The 27,751-nt window shown below is 29.3% G+C and overlaps 4 protein-coding genes across 15 annotated transcripts; 2 read left to right on the plus strand and 2 right to left on the minus strand.

Annotated features, from left to right (window-relative positions):
• Nucleotides 1–148: 148 nt before the first annotated feature.
• LOC122637030 (cleavage and polyadenylation specificity factor subunit 6) lies at nt 149–13,781 on the minus strand. 10 transcript variants are annotated; one of them, XM_043828839.1, is made up of 13 exons: nt 13,763–13,781; nt 9,576–9,731; nt 8,662–8,886; nt 8,239–8,466; nt 7,665–8,147; nt 7,179–7,223; nt 6,651–6,777; nt 6,332–6,445; nt 5,554–5,846; nt 5,181–5,478; nt 4,776–5,040; nt 1,935–2,015; nt 149–1,070 (listed from the first exon to the last, which is right to left on the minus strand). In XM_043828839.1, exons 2-13 carry the CDS (start codon nt 9,630–9,632, stop codon nt 902–904), a joined length of 2,385 nt encoding a protein of 794 aa, XP_043684774.1. In that variant the 5' UTR covers nt 9,633–9,731; nt 13,763–13,781; the 3' UTR covers nt 149–901. The 10 variants fall into 10 exon arrangements, with proteins under 10 accessions (XP_043684774.1, XP_043684775.1, XP_043684772.1 ...); XM_043828840.1 differs by lacking the exon at nt 13,763–13,781 and adding an exon at nt 12,922–13,056 and having other exon boundaries at nt 5,554–5,834; XM_043828837.1 differs by lacking the exon at nt 13,763–13,781 and adding an exon at nt 12,922–13,056.
• On the plus strand, nt 10,118–12,739 carry LOC122637034 (vacuolar protein sorting-associated protein 33A). Its single transcript, XM_043828853.1, has 8 exons — nt 10,118–10,476; nt 10,555–10,751; nt 10,822–11,306; nt 11,399–11,519; nt 11,577–11,737; nt 11,803–12,348; nt 12,415–12,537; nt 12,607–12,739. The coding sequence occupies exons 1-8, from the start codon at nt 10,372–10,374 to the stop codon at nt 12,693–12,695; spliced, it is 1,827 nt and encodes a 608-aa protein (XP_043684788.1). The 5' UTR covers nt 10,118–10,371; the 3' UTR covers nt 12,696–12,739.
• LOC122637029 (serine/threonine-protein kinase Tao) lies at nt 13,184–19,614 on the plus strand. 2 transcript variants are annotated; one of them, XM_043828835.1, is made up of 12 exons: nt 13,184–13,550; nt 14,779–15,221; nt 15,294–15,642; nt 15,738–15,913; nt 16,048–16,210; nt 16,290–16,639; nt 16,702–16,947; nt 17,031–17,258; nt 17,346–17,585; nt 17,683–17,940; nt 18,061–18,317; nt 18,784–19,614. In XM_043828835.1, the coding sequence occupies exons 2-12, from the start codon at nt 14,916–14,918 to the stop codon at nt 18,902–18,904; spliced, it is 2,694 nt and encodes an 897-aa protein (XP_043684770.1). In that variant the 5' UTR covers nt 13,184–13,550; nt 14,779–14,915; the 3' UTR covers nt 18,905–19,614. The 2 variants fall into 2 exon arrangements, with proteins under 2 accessions (XP_043684770.1, XP_043684771.1); XM_043828836.1 differs by lacking the exon at nt 13,184–13,550 and adding an exon at nt 13,632–13,831.
• A 5,487-nt stretch (nt 19,615–25,101) lies between these two features.
• LOC122637037 (protein NipSnap) lies at nt 25,102–27,151 on the minus strand. Of its 2 annotated transcripts, none has more exons than XM_043828858.1 (6): nt 26,994–27,151; nt 26,708–26,920; nt 26,374–26,553; nt 25,959–26,127; nt 25,615–25,882; nt 25,102–25,554 (listed from the first exon to the last, which is right to left on the minus strand). In XM_043828858.1, exons 2-6 carry the CDS (start codon nt 26,788–26,790, stop codon nt 25,406–25,408), a joined length of 849 nt encoding a protein of 282 aa, XP_043684793.1. In that variant the 5' UTR covers nt 26,791–26,920; nt 26,994–27,151; the 3' UTR covers nt 25,102–25,405. The 2 variants fall into 2 exon arrangements, with proteins under 2 accessions (XP_043684793.1, XP_043684794.1); XM_043828859.1 differs by having other exon boundaries at nt 26,708–26,911; nt 26,994–27,149.
• Nucleotides 27,152–27,751: the final 600 nt, after the last annotated feature.

The raw sequence follows: 27,751 nt of genomic DNA on the forward strand, positions 1-27,751 counted from the left end.
AGAATAACATAAACTATTTATTATAACAGGCGGTTAGAGCGCTTTAAGATTATAGAATGAAGGATCTTCTTCTATAAAACCACAGAAACAAAAATAACAATTTTAGGATATTGCGTGTACAGATGAATAAAGTAGACATATTGAGTAGTTATATTTTTGAAAGCGTATATATGTATTATATTAAGATACAATCTTGCATCGTGGTGTAGCTAGAAGATTGATGAATTCATATAAGATGTCTTCCTTCTTCCCAAAGTTGTGAGCCAGCACTTGCATTAAACATTTATTGGTATATCTTTCTTCACCTTTGTCTCATTTCTAGTTCAGCGTCAATTAATTATATGGAAAATACCCATTTCATTTTTAGAATATTATCAATCAATTAAGCACCGACACATCGTCTTGATTAAAAATCTAAAGTTTTTAAAACTACGTGAATATTTCCTTATACTTATAATGCTATTACACATGTTTATATTTACGTATATTATAATCTTATAATATGCATATTATGTAAAGAAGAAGAAGAAGAAACGTAAGTGAACTAATATAAGATAATTCTACTGAATCTTAAATGTGAGCTTTTTTTTTCTTTTTTTTTTCTTTTTTCTTTTTTTAAACTGAAATAATAAACACACGAATTACCGCATAAATCATATTATCATTGTATCTACTATATAAAGTTGAATGCAAAAAATGTATCATATATATCTTTGTTTCCTACTAAAACATTGTTAACATCTTTTATGAATCTTGATTGGACATGGAATATGTCCATGTAATTACAAGCGGTAGTTCCTTTTTTTTTTCTTTTTTTTTTAATTTGAACAAGACTACGTTGTGGGTCACAATGTTGTAGGTAATCGTTATCATTCCACTATATTGTTCTCTTCAAATCCGTTTAATGTCTTGACCGATGTGAAGAGTCTCCTCTTTCATCACGACGATCTCTTTCCCGTTCCCGTTCTCGTTCACGTTCAGGTTCTCTTTCTCGTTCAGATGGTCTTCGGCTTGATTCTCGTTCTCGATCTCTGTCTCGTTCACGTTCTCTGTAGCGATCGTCATAATACCTACACAGGACACGTCAGCCAAATTATCTTACTTTAATGTTGAACCTATATCTTACGTCTCTTCGTATATCGCTATTTTACCAAATATTAACTATCTAAATTATAAATTACATTAATTTCCTGATAATTTACAAAAAAATATTTAAACAAACTTCCTGAGATATTAATCGCACGCTTTTATATATTACATATTTATATTTTTTCTCTTTTTATTTTCTTATAATAAAAATATATATTAAAATATATAATATATACACATAAAATTTCTAATTTGTATTTTGACAAGAAAAAGAAGTTGTGGAGTCAAATAATTTTACGCAAAGAAATTTTTTCAATGATTATCTAAAATTATTGAGAATACGTTAAATTAATCCGTTGTTGTCTATTGTTGTTTTCACTTTAATGATACATTTTAAAAAATTTCTAAAACAAATATAACTTGTAAAAAAAAAAATAAATTCTCTTTATTATAAATAATATATTCTTCTTGTATATATCTATTGGTTTGATATAACACTTGGTAATTAAATAGGAGAGGTATACCATACCCATTAAGAAAATATAATGGAAATAATAAAGAGCACAGAATTGTACATTGCAATGTACGTTTAATCTCTTAAACATGCTATCATGTTGCAGGTATACTTCAAACTTATTATTTAATAATTATAGTCCATGATATATTTTTATTATAGTTTTTAATTTCTTTAAATGGTAATATGTGTAAGTTACAAGTTATTATATGGCATCGCTTTAATATGCTTTCTATATTCGTTTAGTTTTATGTTTACTGACAATATGTATTTGTGATACATGGGACTTGTATTTACATGCATTCATTTTAAGAAAAAAAAAGGAGATTACCTAGACGCCTTGGAAGACGAGACAGGAGCCGCCTCTGGCGGTTCTTCTTTTACTCTTGGCCTGGCTGACTGACGTGTCGTACTAATGAAAAATGCATATTTTGTGTTATGATTTTTTAATACTATTTTACCAGGCTTCTAATTTGTTAGGAGAAAATATATTAAGTAAAATTTGTACTTTAGTTATATATATATTCAATTTTTTTTAAATAAAAATCAAAATAAATAAACCCTATGTAAAAAAATATATATATATGTAAAAAATTATCGCATCTTTTCTTATTATGCATATATTAAATCAATCTGTATGTAACTTATATTTGTATCTTACAATTAATTATCTCTTTTAAAAATTATATTTTAAAAAGAGAACGTGACATGTTTAAAAAAAATATATATATATAAATATACATGTACGTATAGTGCATATGCAGTAAAATTGTTTTACATAAAATATAGCATAAGCATTGAAAATGCAATTAAACTGCATATGTACATTATATGTTGATTCTGTTTAAGTGTTGATTTCAAATTTTAAACAAAGAGAAATGTATATGAAAGAATGATTTAAATTTATATATATAATTTTTTGGTAGTACTTTAATATAAAATACTAACTCTATATTTCATATCATTTGAATGACGTAGCATCATATTCATAATACATATATGCATATTAGATAAATCATTTTGTGATGTTTCAATAAAAATGAAATAAATGTATCATCGGTGTATTACCAATATAATCAGACTTTAAATTTGTATAAAAATCTTTCTTTAAAATAAAAAATAAAAATGCAGTAAATATCTAATTACTTGATAATACTCTTTAACAAATGGTAAAAGACATAAAAATAAATATAATTAATTGACATATTTTTCAAGTTTTTTAATTCGAGTACTATTGCTCATGCGCTAATGTGATTATATTATATAAAATCTTTATTTAGTAATAATTAAAAATGACTATGTTCGTTAATACATTTTATCACATCTTTGAAATAAAGACAAAAATAATGCTCTCTTAAAGATAGAATATTCTTCTATCAAATTATTCAATTATATTTTAAAAAGTTTTTATAACTTTTTGTAAATTTATATACATCAGACATATAATAAATAAAATCTGTTAGATTTTTTTTAATTAATAAAATCTTCTACATTCACACATATTTAATGATTAATCAAAAAATATTAAAGAAGATAATTATTTTGGTTGCATCAAAGAATTATAAATAATAAACATATATTTTTTCGAAATGTTCATTGCATTTAAATTTTTATTTGTTTATATATATAAATATTTATATATATAAATTATATATATCTAAATATAAATATAATAAAATATATATATAAATATAAATATATATATATGTATATACACACACTCTAAATCGAGAGATTATACATTTATATCAAAATATATCTTACCAAGAAGTACTACCATGAATGTATATATTATTTCACCGCATTATTAAATTTATTTGCTACAATGGTACTAATATTTCACATATTTAATGACACTCGAAAAATGCGGAATCACATTAAAAATAGAAATAAAAATCCGCTTCTATACAGAATTATATGGAATATTTCCGATTTCTATTCATATTAAATAATCTCTTGTCAACATATGAATAAAATTCATACTGTAGAAAAAAATATGAACTTTTTCCTACAAACGCAAATTGCTTTTAAAAAAATTCAAACGGTTGTACATTAAAATGAAGAAGTTTGATTTCTAACTTGGTCATCTATATAATCTATTGTTTAGTAACTTAATACTAATTATATTACAGTTTAAGGTATATACTGTTTTATTTTATATACCATAGGTACATAATAAGAAAATCGATTCGACAAGTATCAATTGGCCAATATACCAAAGAAATATTTTGTACTATCAAATTCTGGCTGTTGATCTTCATCAATTTTTAACAATACATGTCAAAATTTAGCAATACATTCATATAATGTGATTTTATCTTCCTAATAAAAAATAAATATGAAAATAAATATGAAATTTAATTAATCAGCCGGAATTTGACATATATGCGATGTATTTTTAAAATATTTTAAATATCATGTTTAATACTTTCAATCCTATTATAACCGAGTATATAATACTCTTACACTCAACAACAAACACATTGATGAGAAGTTCACAAATGCTGAAAATCATTCATTCAAAGTACTAACACTGACTTATAAAAAAGTCATTGTGTTTAAAGTAACATATTTATAATACAATTAAATGCTAATTTTTTTCTAAATTTCTCTTTCACATTTGTATTGATGACTTATAGACTTTAAGATCAATTTTTTATATATGTCATTAGTTGTGTAAAATAACACACACGTAATATTTTCTTTTCAAGATTTTAAATATTAGAACTTGATTTTTTTCAATAAGTAAACAAACCCACTATGTTGAATTTAATCATAAGTTATGATTTTCATGTATTATAACTCACAATGCAGTTTCATGAAATTGTTCAATATTCAATTATTTTTGGGTTTAATAAAGTTTTCCTAAGTATTTTTGAGAATTGTCAACGTTCTTTTTTTGTTTTTTTTTTCTTTCTTTATCTGAAGAGCAAGAACACTTAAATAATCTTGGAATGATCACTATTCCAAATATCAACATATGCTTAGGTTTCTTGCTTAAGACGTATGTTGTGTTGCACATGAGTTTATACACTTGAGCTGTACTGTATGTACCCCATACGGGATGGTTTGCGAGTTGACCAATTTTTAACTAAGTTATTTCAAATATACATACTATAATTAATTACAATACAGGGTGTGAGAGAAATAATTTGTTGAAAATTGCGCTTACCTTTCTTCTCTGCTTCTCTCTCTGTATTCCCGATCTCTCTCTCGATCACGGTCTCTCTCTCTGCTGCGTGATCTTTCTCGGGGATACGGTTCACTATAATAACGTTCCCTATCACGATCACGATCTCTTTCTCTTTCACGATCACGTTCTCTATCTCGTTCTCTATCTCTGTCCCTGCTACGTTCTCTATATTCTCGATCACGACTTCTAGATCGTTCACGGCGTCTTCTATGACTACGTTCTCTGTCTCGCGAACGAGAACGTTCTAAAAAAACAAATTTTTAACATTGTAACATTTCAAATAATCGAAGAAAACAATGTTACATAATTCCTCGCTATACTTTGTCATTTATATGTATATACATATGTATGTATATACATACATAATCTAAAATATTTACTCACCTCTGCGAGCAGAACCATAACTCTTTGTTTCAACACCTCGCAGAGTATCTTGAAGCGAACTGATCAATATTTTGCATCTATCATCTGCAGCTACTTTAGATTGTTTTATTAAAGAAATTGCAGTAACTAAGGTTTCAATGGCGCTTGCATATTCTCCTGCCGCAGCATCCGATACTGCTCTGGCTATAGCAGAAGAGGACACTGTTCTATTGCGTCCCATTATTTCTTCAAATTCTTGATCCGTAAGCGGAGGAGGACCTTCAGGACGATGATCAGGCCCTGGCGCACCATAAGGTGGCTAAAAGTACGTTTATATAAAAGTTATTAAGATTAAAGCTTTCCAAGTAAATATTTTTTCTTATATAGCTTATACCTGTGCTGCAGGTGGCCCATAGCCATGCGGTGGTACATGCGGTGGTCCATGCGGTGGTCCATGCGGTTGCCCATGGGGTGGTCCATGGGGTGGTCCATGAGGCGGACCATGAGGCGGACCATGAGGAGGACCAGGAGGACCTGGAGGATGTTGTCCTGGATGTTGATGAGGTGGTCCTTGTGGGAAAAATGCTGGATTTACATGCGGTGCCGGCCCTCCTGGAGGTCCTTGAGGTGGTCCCTGAGGTGGTCCGCCATGTCCAGGAGGAGGACCGCCCGGACCTGGTAACATTCCTGATCAATATTGATTTTAGGGTGCGATAGCATATATAATTACTTTATATACGCTACTAGGAATTATATATATATATATATATATATATATATATCTTTTCATATATTTAGTGTATCTTTAATTTATTTGGGCTTGATTTTTTTTTCCTTATAAATTAAATCAAGTTGTATTCTCGTTAAAACATTCATGCAATTAATTTAACTTTCTATGAAATAAAAAAATAAGTAAATAAATTAAAGATAATAAAAATATTTCACCTCGGAGAAAAAAATAAATAAATAATGTGTTAATAATATTACTGTTACATATTACATGAATGTTACAAACTTAATAATAATCATTTGTTTTACAAATATAGTTGTTTGAAACACCTTGTATCTTTATGCATATGTTAAAAATAAATTTCCCTCAATATCATGCACTACTATAACAATTGGCACTGAATGACATTAATAACACTTTATGAACGTTTCAAAACTCTCACCACCCATAGAACCTGGAGGAGGTCCTCTCTGTGGTGGCCCTTGGCCAGGTTGTGGGCCTTGCATATGTTGATGTTGAGGGAAACCTGGTGGTCCCTGAGGCCCATGATGCATTCCTATGCACATTGAATAATCTTGTCAGCATATATATTTGGAAAAACATATGTGGGCTATTGTACAGATTATAACACTAACATGGGAACACACAAATGTGCAATTATAGAATACCTATATTTATATTACAAATAGAAAGAAAGCATATAAATCCAAGATGTTTCAAATGGTTAATCATTACGCGGTTTCTCTTAATAATTTACAAACCTGGTGGTCGATTCCATTCTGGTCGTGGTTGAGCACCCCTAGGGTCACCTGGAGGTCCTCCAGGATGTCCAGGTGGTCCACGAGGAGGACCCTGACCAGGGGGTCCAGGTGGACCACCATGAAATTGCTGAATGAGAGCAAAGAAATAGTTTTACTTCATATATCCATTTGCAAATGGTATTTATTTATATTTTTATAAATAACAATTATTGAAAAAATAAAAATAACTTTATATATTCATAATATATATAGGAATAAAGAATATAACGTATATATAAATACATATATATTATTAATATACTCTCATGGAAGTTCAATAATCAAGAAGTAAAGAAGTTACTAATCTTAAAAATTGTGCTTCAATAATTTATTATCAAAGCCAGTTATTTATTATGTGCCAATTTCATATAATAACCTTCATATACTCCGATTGTATCTTGTTAATTATATAGGAATTTTATTGTTGTTTTTTTATAGTTGCTTTTGTTTTTCAGAGGAGATAAAAAACAGAACTTCATTATAAGTTACCTGTGATATATGAAAACTGGCTTCTGAAAGGTCTCTAGTACAACTCTATTCATAGTGTAAGACATGTAAGTGCAAAAAATATTCAAACTTGTATGATACTTATTAAAGTTTTAAGCAGTAATATGAGTTTCTAAATGAGAAAAAAAAAAGAAAAAACTAGAAGAACTAACAACTTTGCAGAATCTTCATTTATTTGGTTATCTGTTATATCAATGTTTTCATTTTTCATATATAGAAAAAAAGGATTTTAGAAAAATTTCAATAAATATAAAAATTATAATGTAATACGTTACGAGATTCTGCTCGGTTTGAACATTTTTTAAAGAAACTTTTGATGAAAATATATAAGAAATATAGCCATAAAAAATGTGTTGGCAAGAACTCTTTTTATATAAACTCCATTTAATATATTATTAAATTTATATGTACTTAGAAATCTGTACATTGTCTTTATTACATCTCATGCTATTTATATCTATCACATACCATGCCTGGTGGTCTGTGCTGTCCAGGTCCGGGTCCTGGAGGTCCTTGCTGTGGTGGGCCACCAGGTCCACTTGGACCTCTTGGTGGTCCAGGTGGACCATTTGGTCTAGGACCATTCCATGGTGCTTGCTGATATCCTGGTGGAGGTGGACCTTGATTAGGATGTCCAGGTAAAGGATGGTGTGGTCCAGGACCTGGACCCATAGGTGGTCCATGCATTCGAGGCGGACCTTGTTGACCAGGCCCACCAGGTCCAGGTGGCCCCATACCTGGTGGTGGCATTCTTTGTGGTCTGACACCCTGTGGAGGGCCCATCATCATTCTAGGACCATGATTTTGTTGAGAATGTTGAGGATGTTGTGGATGTTGTGGATGTTGTTGATGAGGTGGCATAGGTGGCTGATGTTGGTGCGGATTATGAGGACGTTGACTCTGACTTTGCTGGGGAGCAGGTGCTGGTCGTGTCTTGCATTGAGATTCGAACTAGTAGTATAAAAAGTTTATTAATTATACTCTATTTAGTTCCTTTATTTCTTAACTTTCATATCATTCATCTAATACAACATTTATTTACCTGATTTAAAGCTTGCTTTGTCGGAAATGTTACAACTGGATTTTGACCATGTAATTCTTTTTTAGGTAATCTTTCCATACAAATTCTCATGCTTTGTTCTGAACCCAGAGAAATTACACAGAAACCTTTAGATTGTCCATTTGCTCTATTTTCAAAGAACTTTACTTCAACAAAATCAGATACACCAATACTTTGGACCGCATCAGTTATGTCTTGATCACTCGTCCACTATAAAAATAAAATGAACATGGCTTTTACAATTTGATTTTATAGGTTTTATTCAATTTTCAATTAAATTTTAATTAAATTTTAATGTTTTATTTACATTCTAATTTTATATGTAATATTTAAATGCAAAGTACATTTTAAATTTATACAAAAAAAAAAAAAAAAAAAAAAAAAAAAATACGTATTGTTATATACCCAAGTTAAATTGCCAACGTATAGTTGATGACGTCTTCCTATTTGATTAGGTTGGATGTTGTTTCCAAGCTGATGATAAGGTGCATTCCCATTAGTCTCCTCATTTGTGGATGTAGTATCACCGCCTCCATCCCCGGTATTCCCACTGGAAACACCACCATTACCGCCTGCTGGAGCTGCGATTACATCGTCGTACAAATCCACTCCATCACCCGCAAATTCGTCCTAAAGCATATTCAACAAAAAAACATATTGTTAAATAACAATGAAAGTATACATGATAATCTGTGTTATAATTTACCATGTAATAAAGCATATATTCTGGCAGCCACCAAATACTTGCTTTAATGCAAACTTAGAGTTGATAAATTTAATAGAAATTTATTCACATGGTACACGCTTTTAAAATATTCTTTTCTCAATGAGATAAAATTTTCATTATAGATTAGATTTCACATGCAGTGCAAATGCAGTGCTCCATACAACTAAAATTTGATAATCGAAGTGGAAATAATACTACGACATTTTTGCCTTACCGCTAACACCATTTTGATTTTCCTGCTGGAAACCTCTATTACTCGTATTTGTGCTAGGTCCGAAGTTTTTTACGCGTGTACACAAAACGCACTATTTGTGAAACGTAGTTTAGAAAAAAGTTTTCGTGAATATACTTCGCGTATTCCGATTGCTTTCACACAAAAGCAGATCACGATAATACTGGTATTTCGGGCATAAGGACTTCGCAGAGTTCATCGAGCGATCGTTAACATCGCTCCTCCATGACGCCGAACACTCCGATATACTAACGCGTGTTTTTATCACTATCGGCTATTGATTTCTTTTAATATTCTCGCTCTTAATAATTACGAATAATATTCAACTCTGTATTATTATCAAAGATAAGATCGAATTACCTGCGCGAAATCTTGCTCGAGATCATCGGCGTACAAATCAATGTCACCGTCCGCCATTTTACGCACACCGACGCTAACTGCAGCACCAAGCCCATCAATTTCCTTCCTCGATTCAGAGGTTAGTACTCGAACGCCCTCTTATACGTAAAAGGCGGTCTAAAAACACAAGTTAACACACACATTTTCATTGGCAGGAAAAAATTAAAACGTGGTTGAATTACAACGCGCGTTAATTAAAATTCTTAATCGACACTAAATTACTATAAATAGAAATAAAGTAAAAACTTGAGATACCTTCTTGTACAGAATAATCTATAATAATAATAAAAAACAGGGTTATTAGAAGTGCATACTTTGCTATCGTGTTAGAAATAAGAATTCCCTATAGGCACAGTTATCACACAGTTATTAGTCAACTTGAAACAGCTCGATATCGTGAATTTCAAATTTTCAGTTACCAGATGTCGTTCTCAAAATGGCCCTTGTCCCGACATCAACGAATCACTTTTATCCTTTTTAAATTTTACATTTTATCGATCTCATTTGGCATTGATCAATAAAAAAGAAGAAACGAAAACAAACTAACGAAATTGGTTCACAATTTTATAATCAAAGAATGAATAAGAGTGATGAGTAACTATGAGCTAAACTTTATGTTTTCTCAGATTGCCAGTGAATTGTGTATAGCCATAAATCTGATTCTATCTAATATCAAGCTGTCAAAATATTAAAAATGAATGGATATTAATAATTCTATTTATTTTATAATATATAATAGGTATTAAATATATTTGTAATGTCTTTGACACATTTATCAAGTGGAAGATTAAATGTCGCTCTTATACAAGAACAAGCAAGAAAACAATTGTTACATTTGTTCGAACAATGCGATGGTACAAAGGTAATAATTGATCGTATGGATAATATCTAATTCTTTTTTATATGTATGTATCCTATACGTACAACTCTATTTTAATAGGCAATTATTTGGGACGAGTCACTTGCTGGTCCGATTGGACTCGTTGCAAAATATAATCTGTTACAAGAGCATGATGTTGTCAAAATATATCCATTATGTGGAGGAACATTATCTATACCTTCTACTATTGCAAATATTATATTTATCACTAGACCACAATTAGCTTTGATGGATTTAGTAGCTGAGAATGTACATGGGTATGCGTTATATAAAAAATTTCTATGATATTTTCAATATTTGTATTATAATATGCATATACTTTAACAGAGAAGAAGGTAAAAGACCTCGTAAGGAATTTCATTTATTTTTTGTACCAAGGAAAAGCCTGTTGTGTCAAAAGAAACTTCAAAACCGAGGTGTTTTTGGTAGCTTTACATTAATAGAAGAATTTAAATGTGATATATTTCCATTTGATAGCGATCTTCTTTCTATGGAACTTAATGAATCATTCAAAGAATTTTATTTGGAAAACGATCCTACTTGTTTATATCAAGTAGCCCAAGCTATTCAAAGTCTACAAAGATTATATGGAAAGATTCCAAAGGTTACAGGTAGAGGACCTGCCGCTGCTAAAGTATGTGAATTATTGGAAAGATTAAATCGAGAAGAAGAAGATAGTAAAATGAATGTATTACAACCAACACCTATAGAACATTTATTGTTACTAGATAGATCTGTGGATTTATTATCACCCTTAGTTACTCAATTAACTTATGAAGGTTTAATAGATGAGATATTTGGCATAAAATACAGTAAAGTATTTGTTAGAAATTACTTTTTCTTTGATATAATGTTATTTATAAGAATTATGTATATGTATCGATATCGAATGAATAAATTTCAGATACCGTACAGTTGCCTGCCAGAAAGTTTCATGATTCTGATGAGTCTCCAACTGTAATGTCTCTCAATGAGAAAGAACAAATTATACTTAACTCTGGAGAGGAATTATTTGCTGAAATTAGGTAAATATAAATTTTTTGTATTTTTTATGATAGCATTTATATCTTTATGATTTACAGGGATAAAAATTTCAATGGAGTAGGTCCAGTGCTTAGTAAAAAAGCTAAAGTTATTTCGTCACAATTTGATGAACGACATGGGGATAAGAGTGTTCAAGAAATAAAACAATTTGTTGCTAAACTACCACATATGTTGGCAACAAAACAATCTTTAGCAAGGCGTAAGTTATTCAAGATGGTATGTTAAACATTTTAAACATTCTTAGAAATAACGTTTTTTCAATAGATACAACGATAGCAGAAATGATAAAGGAAGTCACTGATTCCAACAGCTTTTTAGAATCATTACAAATTGAACAAGAATTGTTAAATTGTATCGATACAGACAAACCCAATTCATATATAGAAGATTTAATAGCTCAACAACAACCATTGCTCAAAGTGCTTCGCCTTCTTTGTATACAATCATTAACAAATTCTGGTTTAAAACCAAAATTATTAGATTATTATAAAAGAGAAATAATACAAACTTATGGATATCAACATTTACCAACGCTTTTAAATTTAGAAAAAGCTGGTTTGTTAAAAGCACAGCAATCTATACGTCAATATACTGTATTAAGAAAAGCATTGCGTCTTACGGTAGAAGATGAAAGCGAAATAACGCCCAAAGATATTAGTTACGTACATTCTATATATGCACCTCTTAGTATTAGATTGGCAGAACAATTAGTTCAACCAAATGGTTGGCAAGGATTAAACGACGTGATGGGTTTATTACCAGGACCTACTGTAACGAATGTTTCATATAATGTAGCATTTACAGGAAGAAGTATGAATCTTTTATCACTTTGAAGAAAAGTATGATATTAAAACGTAATAATAAACTTTTTTATAGGAAATTCTATTACCAGCGAAGACTCAAATTCTGATCCTCCAAAATTAGTTTTAATATTTTTTATCGGCGGATGCACATTTGCAGAGATATCAGCTTTACGATTTTTATCTCAACAAGAGGATCGTAAGTATTACGTTTTATGATACAAATGATAGATAATGAAAATAAATATATGAAATAACTTTCTTTTAGTAAATGTTGAATTTATCGTGGGTACAACAAAGCTTATAAATGGTAATACATTCCTTTCGTCGTTAATGGAAAATATGGAATACAATTGATTTAATAAGTAATAAATAAATATTTCTATCTATCTATCCCAAAACAAATGTGTCATATATATTCTATTTATAGATTTAATCAAAGCACAGGTATATAAGCTAAATCAGTAAAACAAAATATATGATCTAATAAGAAAAATAAAAAATTTCAATTTCATTATTTTCTACAACCCCAAAAGCTTCATTGATTTTGATTAAAACATTAAATAATATAAAAGTTACGAACCGGTTAGGCTGACGAGCGTATTTTATAATCATCGACGGGAGAGATGGAATAACTTATGGACATTTCGCGGGTACGATCGTTGAATGTTTCCAAAGACGAGTAACGAATTTGAATTCGGTAACGGTAGGGGGTACTAATGCAAGAAGAAAAGACAGAAGCAAAAAAGACCTTTCGCATTTACCGGCAATCCAAGTACCATTTAGTTACAAAGTCTACCAACGTAGAGCGCCACAGATCATCGACAGACGGCTCGACAGTCGTAACAGAACACGACGGTATAGGAAAGCGAAAAGGCGTGAAAAAGTTTCGCGAAATTCTCTTAGGCATCCGGGCAAACGGTGTGTGTCGTGCCGTGTATCGCGTCGAGATTGCCACTGCAGTTTTTCTCGTCGCGTCTCGTGTGCGTGTGTGTGTGCGTGCGTAAGTTTGCGTGACACGTACGGGGCGTGTACGTCGTTTTCCGGGGTGCGGTGCATTTCTCATAGGACGAAAGATCTCACGGATCCACCGGATCTTAATATGTTTGAAGGATCATCGTGGTTCAGAAAAAAGAGCTGCCTCTTGTGAAGTGAATTTTCTTCGAGTTGCGCGCATGCCTCCGTGCTGCTCACTCACTCGCCATTTTGGAGGTGAATATTATTTTTTACCCTCTTTGCGATTGCAATGAAAGAGTGAGAGAGAGAGAGAGAGAGAGAGAGAGAGAGAGAGAGAGAGAGAGAGAGAGAGAAAGAGAGAGAGAGAGATCGAGATCGTTCGTGAACTTGAACCGCATTTCGCCGGGAAGCAGTCGTTCGTCCAGGACACGGGGATGTCATCGGACCAATGCGGACGCACGACTTACCTCCTTGATTACAGTGACGACGACGACGAGAACGAGGACGATCTTCTTCTGGCCCCTCATCAATTCCTCGTTTGTCTCTTTCTTTCGTCTTTTCTTGATTTTCTTTTCGTTTCGTCCTTCTTATTTTCTTTCCTTTTCTCTCTCTCTCTCTCTTTCTCTCTGTATCTATCTATATATCTACCTATCTATCTATCTATCATCTCTCTCTATCTTCCTCTCTTTCTCTCTCACTCTTCTAGTCTTTTCCCCTGTCTCTCTCTCTCTCTCTCTCACTCTCTCTCTCTATCTCTATCTATCTATCTCACTCACTCTCCTCTCTTCTCTTCTCTTCTTTTCTTTCTTTTTCTTCCCTATCTTTTTCTGCGTTCGATGCCTCGCTCGCTTGCTCGGACGCGATCGTCCCGAATGAACAAGACCCAACCCTCCTTACGCCCGCATTTTCCATCTCCTGCGAATTTAACGCGAAACTCGTCATACTTGTTGTCTTCTCAACCGATCAACAACGCGATAACACCCTCTTATTTCTTTACCACGGCGCACTTCCCCCAAAACGCCAAAAAATTCTCTTCGGCGATTTCACGTGCGAGCGCGGAGAATGCGCGTTCTCGACATACCACTTCTTCGACCGCCTTAGGTTCACGATTCCCTTGCCTTAAAAGTAAACCCTTTTCCGGCGATTCGATTCTTAACAAGGATTCTCGGAGAATACGTGTTGTGTTTGCACGATCAACAAGGATGATGATGATATATGATAATCATCGTAATTCTTTCGTATTTAACTTATTAGTTTTCAATATATGTATCTTTCAATTATATATATATATATATATATATATATATATATATATATTATATGTATGATGTATGTATGTATGCATAAGTATATTATCCTATGGTGTTAAATGTTTTTCTATTTTCTTACAATCCTTGTTGATCCAAATTTCTTGTTGAGATTGTTTTAAGATCTTGGATTGTCTATAAAATTTCCCCTTTTGTTTTCTTTTTTTTTTTTCCAGATATAATGTTATTCTTGGGAATGGATTGACAGAGAATTCATACAGATTAAAGGATTAGAAACATCTTTTATTATTAAATAAAGAGGCACGGTGTCTGTGAAATAGGCCTCGGCCATTAATTCATCAATTTCTCTACTATGCCAGCTGTTTCAAGACCCGGTAGCCTTAAAGATCCAGAGATCGCAGAATTATTTGAGAAAAATGATCCGGAGAAGATATTTGAAGACCTTCGGGAAATTGGACATGGTAGCTTTGGAGCTGTCTATTATGCCCGATGCCTGGTTACCAAAGAAATTGTTGCTATTAAGAAAATGTCATATTTGGGAAAACAAACGGTTGAAAAGTGGCAAGATATTTTAAAAGAAATTCGTTTTCTTAGGCAACTCAATCACCCAAATACTATAGAATATAAGGGTTGTTACCTCAGGGACCACACTGCCTGGGTATGTAAAAAAAATGATTAGAAATTATTTTTATAAAACTTTTTGTTTTATTGGAATAATATTTTTTTATAGTTGGTGATGGAATATTGTCTTGGGTCTGCATCAGATATTATAGAGGTACATAAAAGACCTTTAAAAGAAGATGAAATAGCAGCAATCTGTGAAGGAGTTTTACGTGGTTTACATTACCTCCATTCTCTTGGAAGAATCCATCGGGATGTTAAAGCAGGAAATATTCTTCTCACTGAAAATGGAACAGTAAAATTGGCAGATTTTGGTTCTGCTAGTATAAAATGTCCAGCAAATAGCTTTGTAGGAACTCCATATTGGATGGCACCAGAAGTGATATTAGCTATGGATGAAGGGCAATATGATGGTAAAGTGGATGTATGGTCATTAGGAATTACATGCATTGAACTAGGTACGTTTATTTTAATGTTATTAACTCTTACTATCTGTCAATATAAATATTCAAAGTTTTATATATATATATACATATAATTTTAATTATTTCAGCTGAGAGAAAGCCTCCTTACTTTAATATGAATGCCATGAGTGCTTTGTATCATATTGCACAAAATGATACTCCAGCTTTGAATTCACCAGACTGGACTGATGTTTTTCGACATTTTGTTGAAGTTTGTCTTACAAAAAGTCCTAATGAAAGACCAACATCTGGTACACTGTTGTCTGTACGTTATTGCTATATATTATGAATATACAATTGTTAAATTGATTACCTATTTAAAACAGTTTTGATGCTTTTTAATATAAAACTAGTATACTGTCTGGTTGATTATCTTCTTATAGATTTTCTATTTTATAGCATCAGTTTGTTACAAGAACACGTTCTCCACAAGTCTTAATAGATTTGATTCAAAGAACGAAAGCTGCTGTTAGAGAGCTAGATAATTTAAATTATCGCAAAATGAAAAAGATTTTAATGATAGATGCATGTGAAACTGAAAGTACAGTTGGGGATGCTGATGGTGTGTATACTATTAATATTATTATTTTAAATCTTCCTTATATATTTACGTCTGTAATAATGTAAAATTTTGATTAAAGATACTCCTGATGAACAAACTGGTGGTGATAGTAGCAAAAGTAATTCAATTACCTCAGAGCATTCAATCCATTCAATGGGAGTATCAGCGAGTTCTCAAAGTTCCTCCACAAACAGCTTACCACTGCCTAATGCAGATTCAAATGACTATTCCACTGGTTCTGTTAGAAATCGACATAAAATAACGACTGGTGGTGTCACAGCTAATCTGCTTGAACATGGTGCCAATAATTTTGCAACCATTAGAACAACATCAATTGTGACCAAACAACAAAAGGAACATATGCAAGAGGAAATGCATGAGCAAATGAGTGGTTATAAGAGGATGAGGCGAGAACATCAAGGAGCTTTGGTAAATCTCAAGATAATATTTGTATTGGTATTTAATGATTAATGTTAATTTTAACTTTATAGGTTAAATTGGAAGAACGTTGTAAAATGGAAATGGAATCCCATAAACAGTTATTAGATAAGGAATATGAAACATTATTGCAACAATTTAGTAAAGAATTGGAGAAGTTACAGCTTAGGCATTACCAAGAATTGGAACGTAAACTTAAACAGAACCAAAATGCGGAAAAGAAACTTCATAAAGAAATAACAAGTAGGCAAGAAGCTGATCGAAAAGCTCTTGAAGCTCAACAGAAACGAGAGTACAAAGTAATTAAATCTTTATTATATTGAATCAATTTATATTATAGGAAAAATTCGCTGTAAACTTATTATTCTTTGTTTGATTATAGGCATACAAAGAAAGATGGAAAAAAGAACTTTCTCAGGATGAAGTAACACCAAAGCGACAAAGGGATGCTACTCTTCAAAGTCAAAAAGATAATTTAAGACAAATGGAGGCACAAGAAGAACAACGTTTAGCTAGAGGACAAAGAGAATATCTTGATCTTGAGATACGTAAATTCAGAAGAAAAAAGTTGCTTATCTTTCACAGTCTTGAACAAGAGCTTTTACGTGAAGTTAGTAATATATTGTTTATGTTATTATAAATTTCGTTGATTGTGTGTATTCATTTATTAAATATGACTTTTCAATTCATATTCTAGGAATTGAACAAAAGACAACAACAATTAGAACAAGCACATGCTATGCTGTTACGGCATCATGAAAAGACTCAAGAATTAGAATACAGACAACAAAGAGCAGTACATGCTCTTAGAGAAGATCAAGTTCTTCGCCAACATGCTACTGAACTTTGTAATCAACAGGATTATATGCAACGGGCTGAACGTGATTTACGTAAGAAGCATGCACTTGAACTTAAGCAGCAGCCAAAGAGCCTCAAGGTAAGAAATATCTAAAATCCGTTTTTTAATTTATAATAAGTTAAATCAAAACAGAAAAAAATGTATATATACTTGCTTCTAATATTAATCGTTTCAGCAAAAAGAAATGCAAATTCGTAAACAGTTTAGGGAAACTTGTAAAATACAGACCAGACAATATAAGGCATTAAAAGCACAGATATTGCAAACAACTCCAAAGGATGAACAGAAAGCAGTTATAAAGAAATTAAAAGAGGAACAGAGGCGAAAACTTGCACTTTTAGGAGATCAATATGAACAGAGTATTGCTGAAATGCTTCAGAAACAAAGTATACGGTTAGATGAATCGCAGGAAGTCCAGTGTCATAATCTTAAGGTTCAATATTATATATATTGTTTACATACAAACATCTCATATTTATTAATATATTTGAATTAATTAGATTTATAACTCTGCTGGATGTTAATTTTAAAGATATAATTACCTTTGTAACAGGAAAGGTTAAATTATGAATTAGAGATTTTGATCGCGTATCAGTCTAAAAATAAAATGCAAGCCGAAGCACAGAGAAATCGTGAACGACGTGAATTAGAAGATCGTGTATCTGTGAGACGAGCTTTACTTGAACAAAAAATGGAACTCGAAACGCAAGAATTTCTTCGCGAGCGCAGCGAACGAATACGTTTGTTACATGAAAGACAAGAACGTGAATTACAACAATTTGACGAGGAAAGTGCAAGAATAGGATTCAGGTAAATATTTGTCGATATACTTTCTATATCTATAATTTATAAAATGTATAAAAAAAAAAAAATTAATATCCTTAGGTTTATTATTAACTTATTAACATTTTATATTATAGACAACTTTTATGATCAACGATTTATATGTGTGAAATGATATGTTACAATAGAAATTATTTATCATTAAGTCATTTGAGATATTAAAAGACATATTTTATTAAGTGCTATTTTAAACATTTTTTAAATTACATAAAAATTTTCAAGAATAATTAATATACTTACTTTTTCTATTTGCCTCATTATGGAAAAATAAGTTTTAAATAATTCAAATCCAAATGTCAGAATATCTCAAAAGGAAAAATATATATGACTTAGATCACTTTTATAATCACTGGCTCATATTATTAAACTCTATTTTAATAATTTGATAGATTTATATTATACTGTTATTAATATGTTATTAACATTATTTCAGTGCTCTGGCGATAGCAGAAGCATCAAAAGAATCGTATCCAGATGATGAAAGCCTTAGTGGCTCAATGTTAAGTCTGGCTCACAGTAATAGCTCTACATCCTTCCCCCCTAATAGTCTTTAATTTTAATTATATTAATAGAATATGTATGTATGTGTCTGCCTGTAGTAAGTACATAATGAGTCTGCCGATCTATAGTTCTATGACTTATACGGATGAAACAGTGGTTGGCTCATTGCGTGCATTAATTCAAACCTAAAAAAAGATTTTAGGATTGGAAATGTGTATTGGACTGAAGTTAATCTATTGGGATACTTCTTTATTATCAAAATGTCAACACAGAAGCTCTTGGTTTGAAGAAATATTCCTTCATATTGAAGGAAAATTTAGATGCTTTTTGCAGCATTGTAATTATTAATCTCATCCTCTATCATATTTAAAAAAAGAAAGAAAGAAAAGAAAAAAAATAACATCGGAAAGAAGCAATAAAAATTTATCTGACTCTCAATGTCTCTTATAAATAAATTTAAAGAATTTTGAATGATTTCAACTCTCTTGAATTTTTCGTATTGTTTTTATAAATTTATAGCTCGATTCGTTAGAGAGAAGAAATTTTAAACTTATTCATTTATCATAATGAATATTGACTATTATATAAAAGTTGAGAAAAAGAAAAATAAACAATAAGGCCGACTTTATTGTATATGGCTTTATCTAGCTTTATTGTATGAAATTGAGAATTAGTAATGAAGATAATTTTTAATTTTTATTTTATAACATGATTTAAAAAATTGTTGACAATATTAAAAGCTGAATATGAAAACTTATTAAAATCGAGTTTATATTACTTCCAAACATATAATATATATATATATTATATAATTATAACAAATATATATGTATACATATATATATATATATATATATATATATATATATATACACATATATATATATATAATATGATTATAAATGACCTTTTTTAAAAAACTTGATTATAAAAATCATTCTTTATGTTACAGGTTAGTATCATATTATAATAAGAGATAAAAAGATTTGTGTAATCTACGTATAATATATGTATATGAATTTTTACCCAAATAATGATATGATACACAAAAAGATTTTCTTGATATTAAATTCATTTGATATGATCTATCAAAAATACTGTTTCTAATGATACCAATACTACTTCATTGTTTCATGGATTTTACTATTTCTTAAAAAATAATAAGCAAAACTTTTAATTGTATTAACTTTCGTTGGATGAAAAATATACTTATAAAATATTTCATAAGTATAAAACTGCCGATGACATCCATATCTGTTACATAGATTTTATATATCTTTTATTAGATACAGATTGTGTGTGATAAGTAATTGTTTCTATGCTAGAATGTGCACTTTTTGGTTTATCTTTTTTCTTTCCTTTTTGAACCTTTTAGAGAAAGAACTTTATAATTCATTAACATTGCTTGTAATTGTGATATTTAGATCTTTTATTACACAATATTCCTCATAGTATACAGTTTCATCCAGTACACATTCCAGTTCTATACTCATATATCATATTGTGTTTTATGTTTCTGTTTTATTATGCCTTGTGTACCTTTGTGTTTTATACATCTTGTATTGATTATCAAATGTTCAATCCGTGTTCAGCTGATTGTGACTGTTTTCTCAAAAGAGAATGTTCAAGATGTTATTTGCAGTATTGCACACGTATAATATATTTTACACAACAAAAAGAAAAAGTTAAGATATGTCCTTGTATTTTATAGTTTTATTGAGAGAATTTGTAAAAAAAAAAAAAAAATTGCACAAGCTTACAATTTCATTCTTGATAAAAATAAGAGCAGATCAAATCTTTTGATGCGTGGCACTTTTTAAAAGATACTTTTATTCGAATATAAATATATATATATATATATATATATATATATATATATATATATATATACTCACTGCTTTTGTGTCGAATGTCAAATAATGAGGATCGAATCAGACATTAAAAAATAAAAAATGTAAATAAAGCTCTCCTTGAACATTGGATACAATGAAAACTGATAATGTGATAATGAAAAAAATCGTAAGAGACATTCGTGCATGTTGATTTAGAAAATATATTTTTTATGAAGTCATTTAACGAATACTTTTGAAGTAATATTATGTTACACATTGTCCTTTATTGTTATACATTTATTGCTTTTGCTAATAAAAAGAAATTAGATTTATATTTTAAAATATAGTTAATTTTTATGATTATAGACTTGCTCTAAAATTTTTATTTGTAAAATAAAATCCAGGAGTATGTAACAATGATCAATATTTTGTTGTATTATTTTTATATATGAGATATAATCAATATATATAATAATTATAAGCAATCGTCGTTTGTGCCATATTCATATGTGCAAAATTTATGATCTATTTTTTTACGTTTGACATTTAAAAGTAATAATTCATTTAATGTTTTTTGTTAAAAAACCAAACGATGGTGTATTTGTTAACCATAATATCTTATATATATATATCAAATACATTCCAGTTTTCATTGCACAAATACAATTTTCATAATGAGACTAAATTATATGGACAAAGAAGAAGTATGTTGATAATGTTTATTAATCGTGATATATAATCGAATAGATACATGTTTTAGCATTGATAAAAGAAAACTATCACAATCAACTGAAATTTTGTCTATATAAACCACGTGTAAATATATTCTCTCACATATTACATACACAATAATTGAAGTAAAAAAATTTAACATAAAAACAAGATCAGAACAATTTAAATGTATATGAACAGAACATTGTGTAATTCTTCTTTGTATTATTAGAAAAAAATGCCTGAATTCTCAACAGACACAATTTTAGCAAATTATTATAAATATCTATCGCAGACTAATAGAGATTGTTCATGCTACATATTCAATTGTAGAATACTTTAAATATGTATGCAAAGTATGACAATTTCTTTAAATGAAAGATCATAAATATGTCACAGATATATAAAATCTTTAATCTTTAAATGTATAACCAACTTTATCATAGTCCTCCATAACAATATGTATATGGAACATCAATTTTGCAAGCTTCGTAATGAAGAAATAATAACATAGAAAATAGTTGAGAAATAACTTACACTACTAAATAATTTTTCACTAGTAATTTAAATCGATATTGAAAATAAGAATGCAAAAAAAGAATGTTGGTTTTCAAAAAACAGTATGTTCCATTAAGAAAGTGAGATAAATTTTGACATGAGATATATAATTCATGTTTTTTATTCCAAAATATTTCTGATTAGATCTTGTAAAGAAGAATCTTTTTTTTCATTATGTTAGAGAATAAAATGAAAAACAAACTGATTAAATTATATCTATAATATCTTTAACTTCCTACATATAAAGTGTATAATTTTTTTGTTTTAGTAGTAAAAATAAAAACTGTAAGTAGTAATTGTTTTAGTTTATAATTAATGATTATACTTAATAAATAATAATCAATATATTATATAAGAAATAAGAAATGATTTTGTGCATACTGTATCATAAAAAGATTATATATTTCCCTATTTAATATAGTAATAACAGTATACACACTTCCTTAATGATTTCAATAATGATTTCAAACGATCAAGCATTTAGTTGATAGTAACTTAAACTCATTATTTTAAAAAAAAATTAAGTCATATTATATACATACCAGTATTTAGAATAATGTTATTAACTCATTTTTTTTTAAACTCAGAATTTTAAATAGCATGTATGAACAAAGAATTTATTGTCATAAAATTTTATACGTTACATATATAATATTTTGCTAACAATAAAATCTAACTTTATATTGTACACAATTATTTGCCAATGAGAAGTATTATAGATGTATATTGTTTTTCTTTTTGTCATATATTAAAAATAAATTTCTTTAAATTAATTCTCCAAATAGAAATATGACTGAAATAATTGGAAAAGATAATTATATATTTAGTAAATTATAAAATTATGTTTAAATTTCAAAGAGAGGAAATTGTTTTTTTATTAGCAATGAACCTTATGAGAGAGAGAGAGAAAGAGAGAGAGAGAGAGAGAGAGAGAGAGAGTGCTTAATATATCGCAATAAGATAAATAATAATATAAGTTTTTACATTTCTTCCATTAAAATTATTCTTTTAATAAATTGTATATTCTTCATATATATTGTAGCACGAATTCTCTCTCTGAGTCAAGTTGTATGTATGTATTAAAAATAATTTTTTGTTGTAGTCTGTAATCTCAATGTAATCTGCTGAATACCAATTTTATAAAATTAATTTTCGATATTTTGTAAATATTCCAAAGTTTTAACGCGAACAAAATTTAGATACGAACAGTGACATAGACAATTAATCATAAGCATATCATATCAAATATAATTATTATTTTACGCTTATGAAAGCTTGTCTCTTCTCACTTATATCTCTTTACATGTGATCATTATGTTTTGACAGTCGCATGTGTATTCGCTGCTCAGTTGAAAATATATTTAAAAAATTGATACCAATGTTCTAGCATTAAGTTATACATTATTTTATTATTAATTGACACTATAAGTGATGCTTTTTTATAAAGAAACTTTGCAGCGAATACAATAATACATACTTTAATACAATTTTGGCTTTAACTAGGTAAAATATAATTGTTATTTTTAATAAGGTACTTGTTAATCAATTATGCAATGTTGTAAAAATAAGATATCCACATTTTAAAAACAGATCCTATAATATAGTAACAGCCACTTCAAGAGAAATACAATATAATAGCATTAGATTCTATTAAATACAATACAAAATAATCTAAAATCTTTATATCAAATCAAGCAATAATTATGTATATTATTATTTTACTGTGCTATCTTGCACAATATTATTTTAGATAATCTTTCTTATAAATAAAAAATTGTATGTCTATTTGTTATGTCCAAAATAGATTTTTATTCTAAAAAGCAAGTGATTACTCTCAGCAAAAAAATGAAATATTATACTATGTCTTTATATAAGAACCGTCCATCTCTATTCTTTAAATAATCAATGTCAATTCCACAATTTCAGAAATGTTGTTACATAACAATATATACGTGTACAGCATTGATAATCATAAAATCTAAATTAATGCACAAGTATTTGGTGATAAAGAGACACAAAAATATTTGTAATTTACTTAATTTATAATGGTGTAATTTATAATGCTCTTAATTTAAACTCATGAAGTGGCTTCTACTATAAAATATATCACTTTTAGACAAATTTAAAAAAAAATTAATTACTCTGTGTACATTTATAGAAAAAATACTGCAATCAATGTCCAAACAATAAGATTTCGTTTTTCTGAACTTTTAAAAATACATCAGCATTGTAAAGTTAAACACATCTTCCAGAATGATAAACACAATAATGCGTCATATGAATAAAATATGTAAAAATCAATTTCATTGTATAACAGATCTAAAAGATACTTCTAACGTACACTATGAATGTACATTAATGCAATAAGTTTTAATAAAATGATCATTACTGATCGCATTCTTTTTTTTCTTTTTTTCTTCTTTTATTCCACTAATTTCATGTATTCAAAAACACAATTAAAACATTAGTAAAATAGATAAAACAATGCTGGTGTTAAAACTTTTTTGACTGTATCTTATATACAGTATCAATATTTAAATTGATCTATAAATCGTGATTAAATGTATCAAAGTGCTCATAATGTATAATAACATGTAAGGATAGGTATATATGGTTTACATTATTATAATTTTTACTATTGCTATTATTACCTTTCATTACTATTTATAAATATTGACTATTAATGTTTCCACAAAAACATTAATTAATGAAGCATTATAATTCTATTGCAATAATCTTTTTTTAAATTACAGTTGTTTTAAAACTATACTGCATAAAAATCTATTCTCATTTTTTTATTATATTGTCAAATTGGAAATTGAAAATGAAATTTATAATTTTGGATAATGGTTGAAAATTTATAAATATGGAATGATTTAATTCGATTCCCTTTATTATTTAACTTTTATTAAAAAGAAAACGATTTTTATATATAAATTTTTTTTCTTTACATGTTATAAACTTTTGAATTACATTCAATAAATTTAGTCAAAACATACAAAAAAAATCTGGATATAATAAACAAAAGAAAATTTTTATTTTGAATTATATAAAAATTAAAACTTTTTTTATCATAAAAGAAAATATATTAAAAATAATAGATGTCTATTAAAAAAAAAAAAAAAAAAAAAAAAAAAAAAAACACATACTCTGCTGTAAAGAGTAATATTGTATATTCATCTATACATAAATGTTGTGCTTCAACTGACAATAGATAAAATAACTTGCATATACTTATAGTCATAATATAGAATTTGAAATAGTAGCAAAATACATTCTGCCAGTTGTAATACAACAAAACATTTTAGCATTCAACATATTGCGCGTATAGATTACAGAATTATATATATCTATGATGTACATTATAACAAATGTTTTTACATTATTACATCGATAGATAAGTAATAATAAGTGATATTATACAAATGCATTGGTATTTGCAAGAATGATAATTTATTTTGTGGGGGAAAACGTAGTTGGGCTTAATATGCGACAATGCATCTCTCTTATAAGAGGTACAGTGTATGCCACACATTGATCCCACCCAGGTAATCTCCATGCACTTTCGCGTGTATCTTTCCGTGATTGAAGATCTTTATAGCCTGAAAATAAAATACAATTTTTCCAATTATATGTAAGACACATCCTAATATTAAACTTACACCAAATGTGATGAACATTGTACAGCCTTCCAATTTGTGAAAAATAACCAGCAAAAGGTTCATCATTGTTACGTCTAAAATTAATAGCTTTAGCCCAATTGTTGCCCCATTCGATCATTGTACCAGGTTTCAAGCTATAACTTCGTATTTCATATATGTTTGGACCTTTACGTTTTTCAAGAGGCGGCCAATAACTAAATGCCAATAAATATTGTAGATGGCGAGATCTTAAATAATTTCCACGTTCCTTGAGTAAAAGTTGATAGTTCTGACACATACAAAATGCATATTACACAAAATAAGTATCAATATGTTTACCAAATTGTCAAAGTAAATCAATATACCTCATCTTTAGAAAGTAAAATTTGTGCAAAATCAATACGTTCGTAGCCACCAGTATATTGCCAAAGATGTAAAGCTTGATCTAAATCACCTACTGAAACAGTCCATGATCCAACCAATTCACATTTCAGATCAGATTTTTTCGAATGTATTAGATTAACATTTTGTTCGCTGAAAATAAAATTAAATAGAAGATCACGTTACACATACACACATGCATACATACTTGGTCAAAATATATTTTCTATTAAAGAAAATTTCTTAAAATTAATCAACTATAAAATAAATTGATAATATATAAATAATCTGTATATAAAAGAAATTCATAAACACCGATTCAAAATACGTTAATGAGTCATTAGTTCGAAAGGTCGACAGACGGTAAAATGCACGACAAGATAATGCCATTTTACTTACTAGTTAGTTAAATATTTATCGATGGAATCAGGACGGATATTATGCGTGTGTAAAGCATAAATCACATCCTTGTCAGAAAGCATTCGCGAATGAGACTCCTTCGTTGGTTCGATCTTTCTTACCAAAAGTTTGCTTATCCATCTCTTGCTATCCTGTCGTACCAATGACCTTGCCAGAGACCTAAAACATACGATTTGTTGGCTATTTTGAAAGCATCTTTATTTGAACTTCATTGAGATAAAGTATCAGACAAATAATTAAGATCAATATTTGTATTTCTTTTTTTTATCTTTTTTCTTTTTATTTCAACAAAATATCCTGCTAATCGTCCTACCGGGTGTTAATAAACAATGATGTTTTTGGCCTGTCGATTACCGTGACCTGCACGGTTCTCAATCTTCTTAAAACGGCAGCCATTCTTATTGGATCCTCGAAAATAGATATCCACCACTTCGCGCCCAATAAACTTCAGAATTAAGCTCGTTTAACCTTGTAGTTAAACACGACTCGTTAACGAGAATACACTGCGTGAGGCCGCCTAAATACGCTGTTGATTTAGTTTTATTCATAATCTCCATTCGTGATTGTTTCTTTCTACACGGAATGACTGCTGAACTTACGGCCATCAAAATTGTTGTTATCTGATTAATCTCCTATGCCACGCTCGCTCTCTCTTTCTCTCTCTCTTTCTCTTTCTCTTGCCTTTCACTTCTATAGCGCGTGCGCCTCTCTTCTGTGTACGTCAAGAGCTTATCATTTACTCATTGTCAGTCTTTCCTCCGTCGTATACATAAGTACAGCAATTCGTAACGAGAGAACGAGAAGTGGGGAGAATCACAGATCTCGTACGACCTCTTTTTAAATTTCTTTTCCATTTGTCTCTCATACTTCGTCGAGTGACTTGTTACTCTTCGACTGTATTTTTTAAAAATAAATCTTTTCGATAATAGGTTACATTATTATTTACATTTCTTTTTGAATGTATTAAGTGCGTATTCTTCTTGTATTATTATTTATTAGGAAATCTGGAAATTAGATAAGGTTATGTAAGAAGGACGAAATTAATATAATTACAATTGTATTTTTATAATTTGTTTTATTCGATCTTAATGAAACTTACCAAATAATTTTTTTTTTTTTTTTTTTTTTAACGATAAATACTAATAAACTTTTTTTGAAAATCAAAGAAGAGAAGGAATATAATTGATTATATATCTGAGATTATCGTTGATATAAAACAATTTGAATTTAGCTACGAATTTTCGAACTCCTACGCTAATCAATACAATTTTTGAAGAGGAAACTCATAATTAAATTTTATATTTCTTAGTTATTAATAAGCAAAAATTGTTTAATAATTTTTTTGTAGAGAAAGAAT

The sequence above is a fragment of the Vespula pensylvanica genome, chromosome 24 (assembly GCF_014466175.1).
Source record: "Vespula pensylvanica isolate Volc-1 chromosome 24, ASM1446617v1, whole genome shotgun sequence".
NCBI lineage: Eukaryota > Metazoa > Arthropoda > Insecta > Hymenoptera > Vespidae > Vespula > Vespula pensylvanica.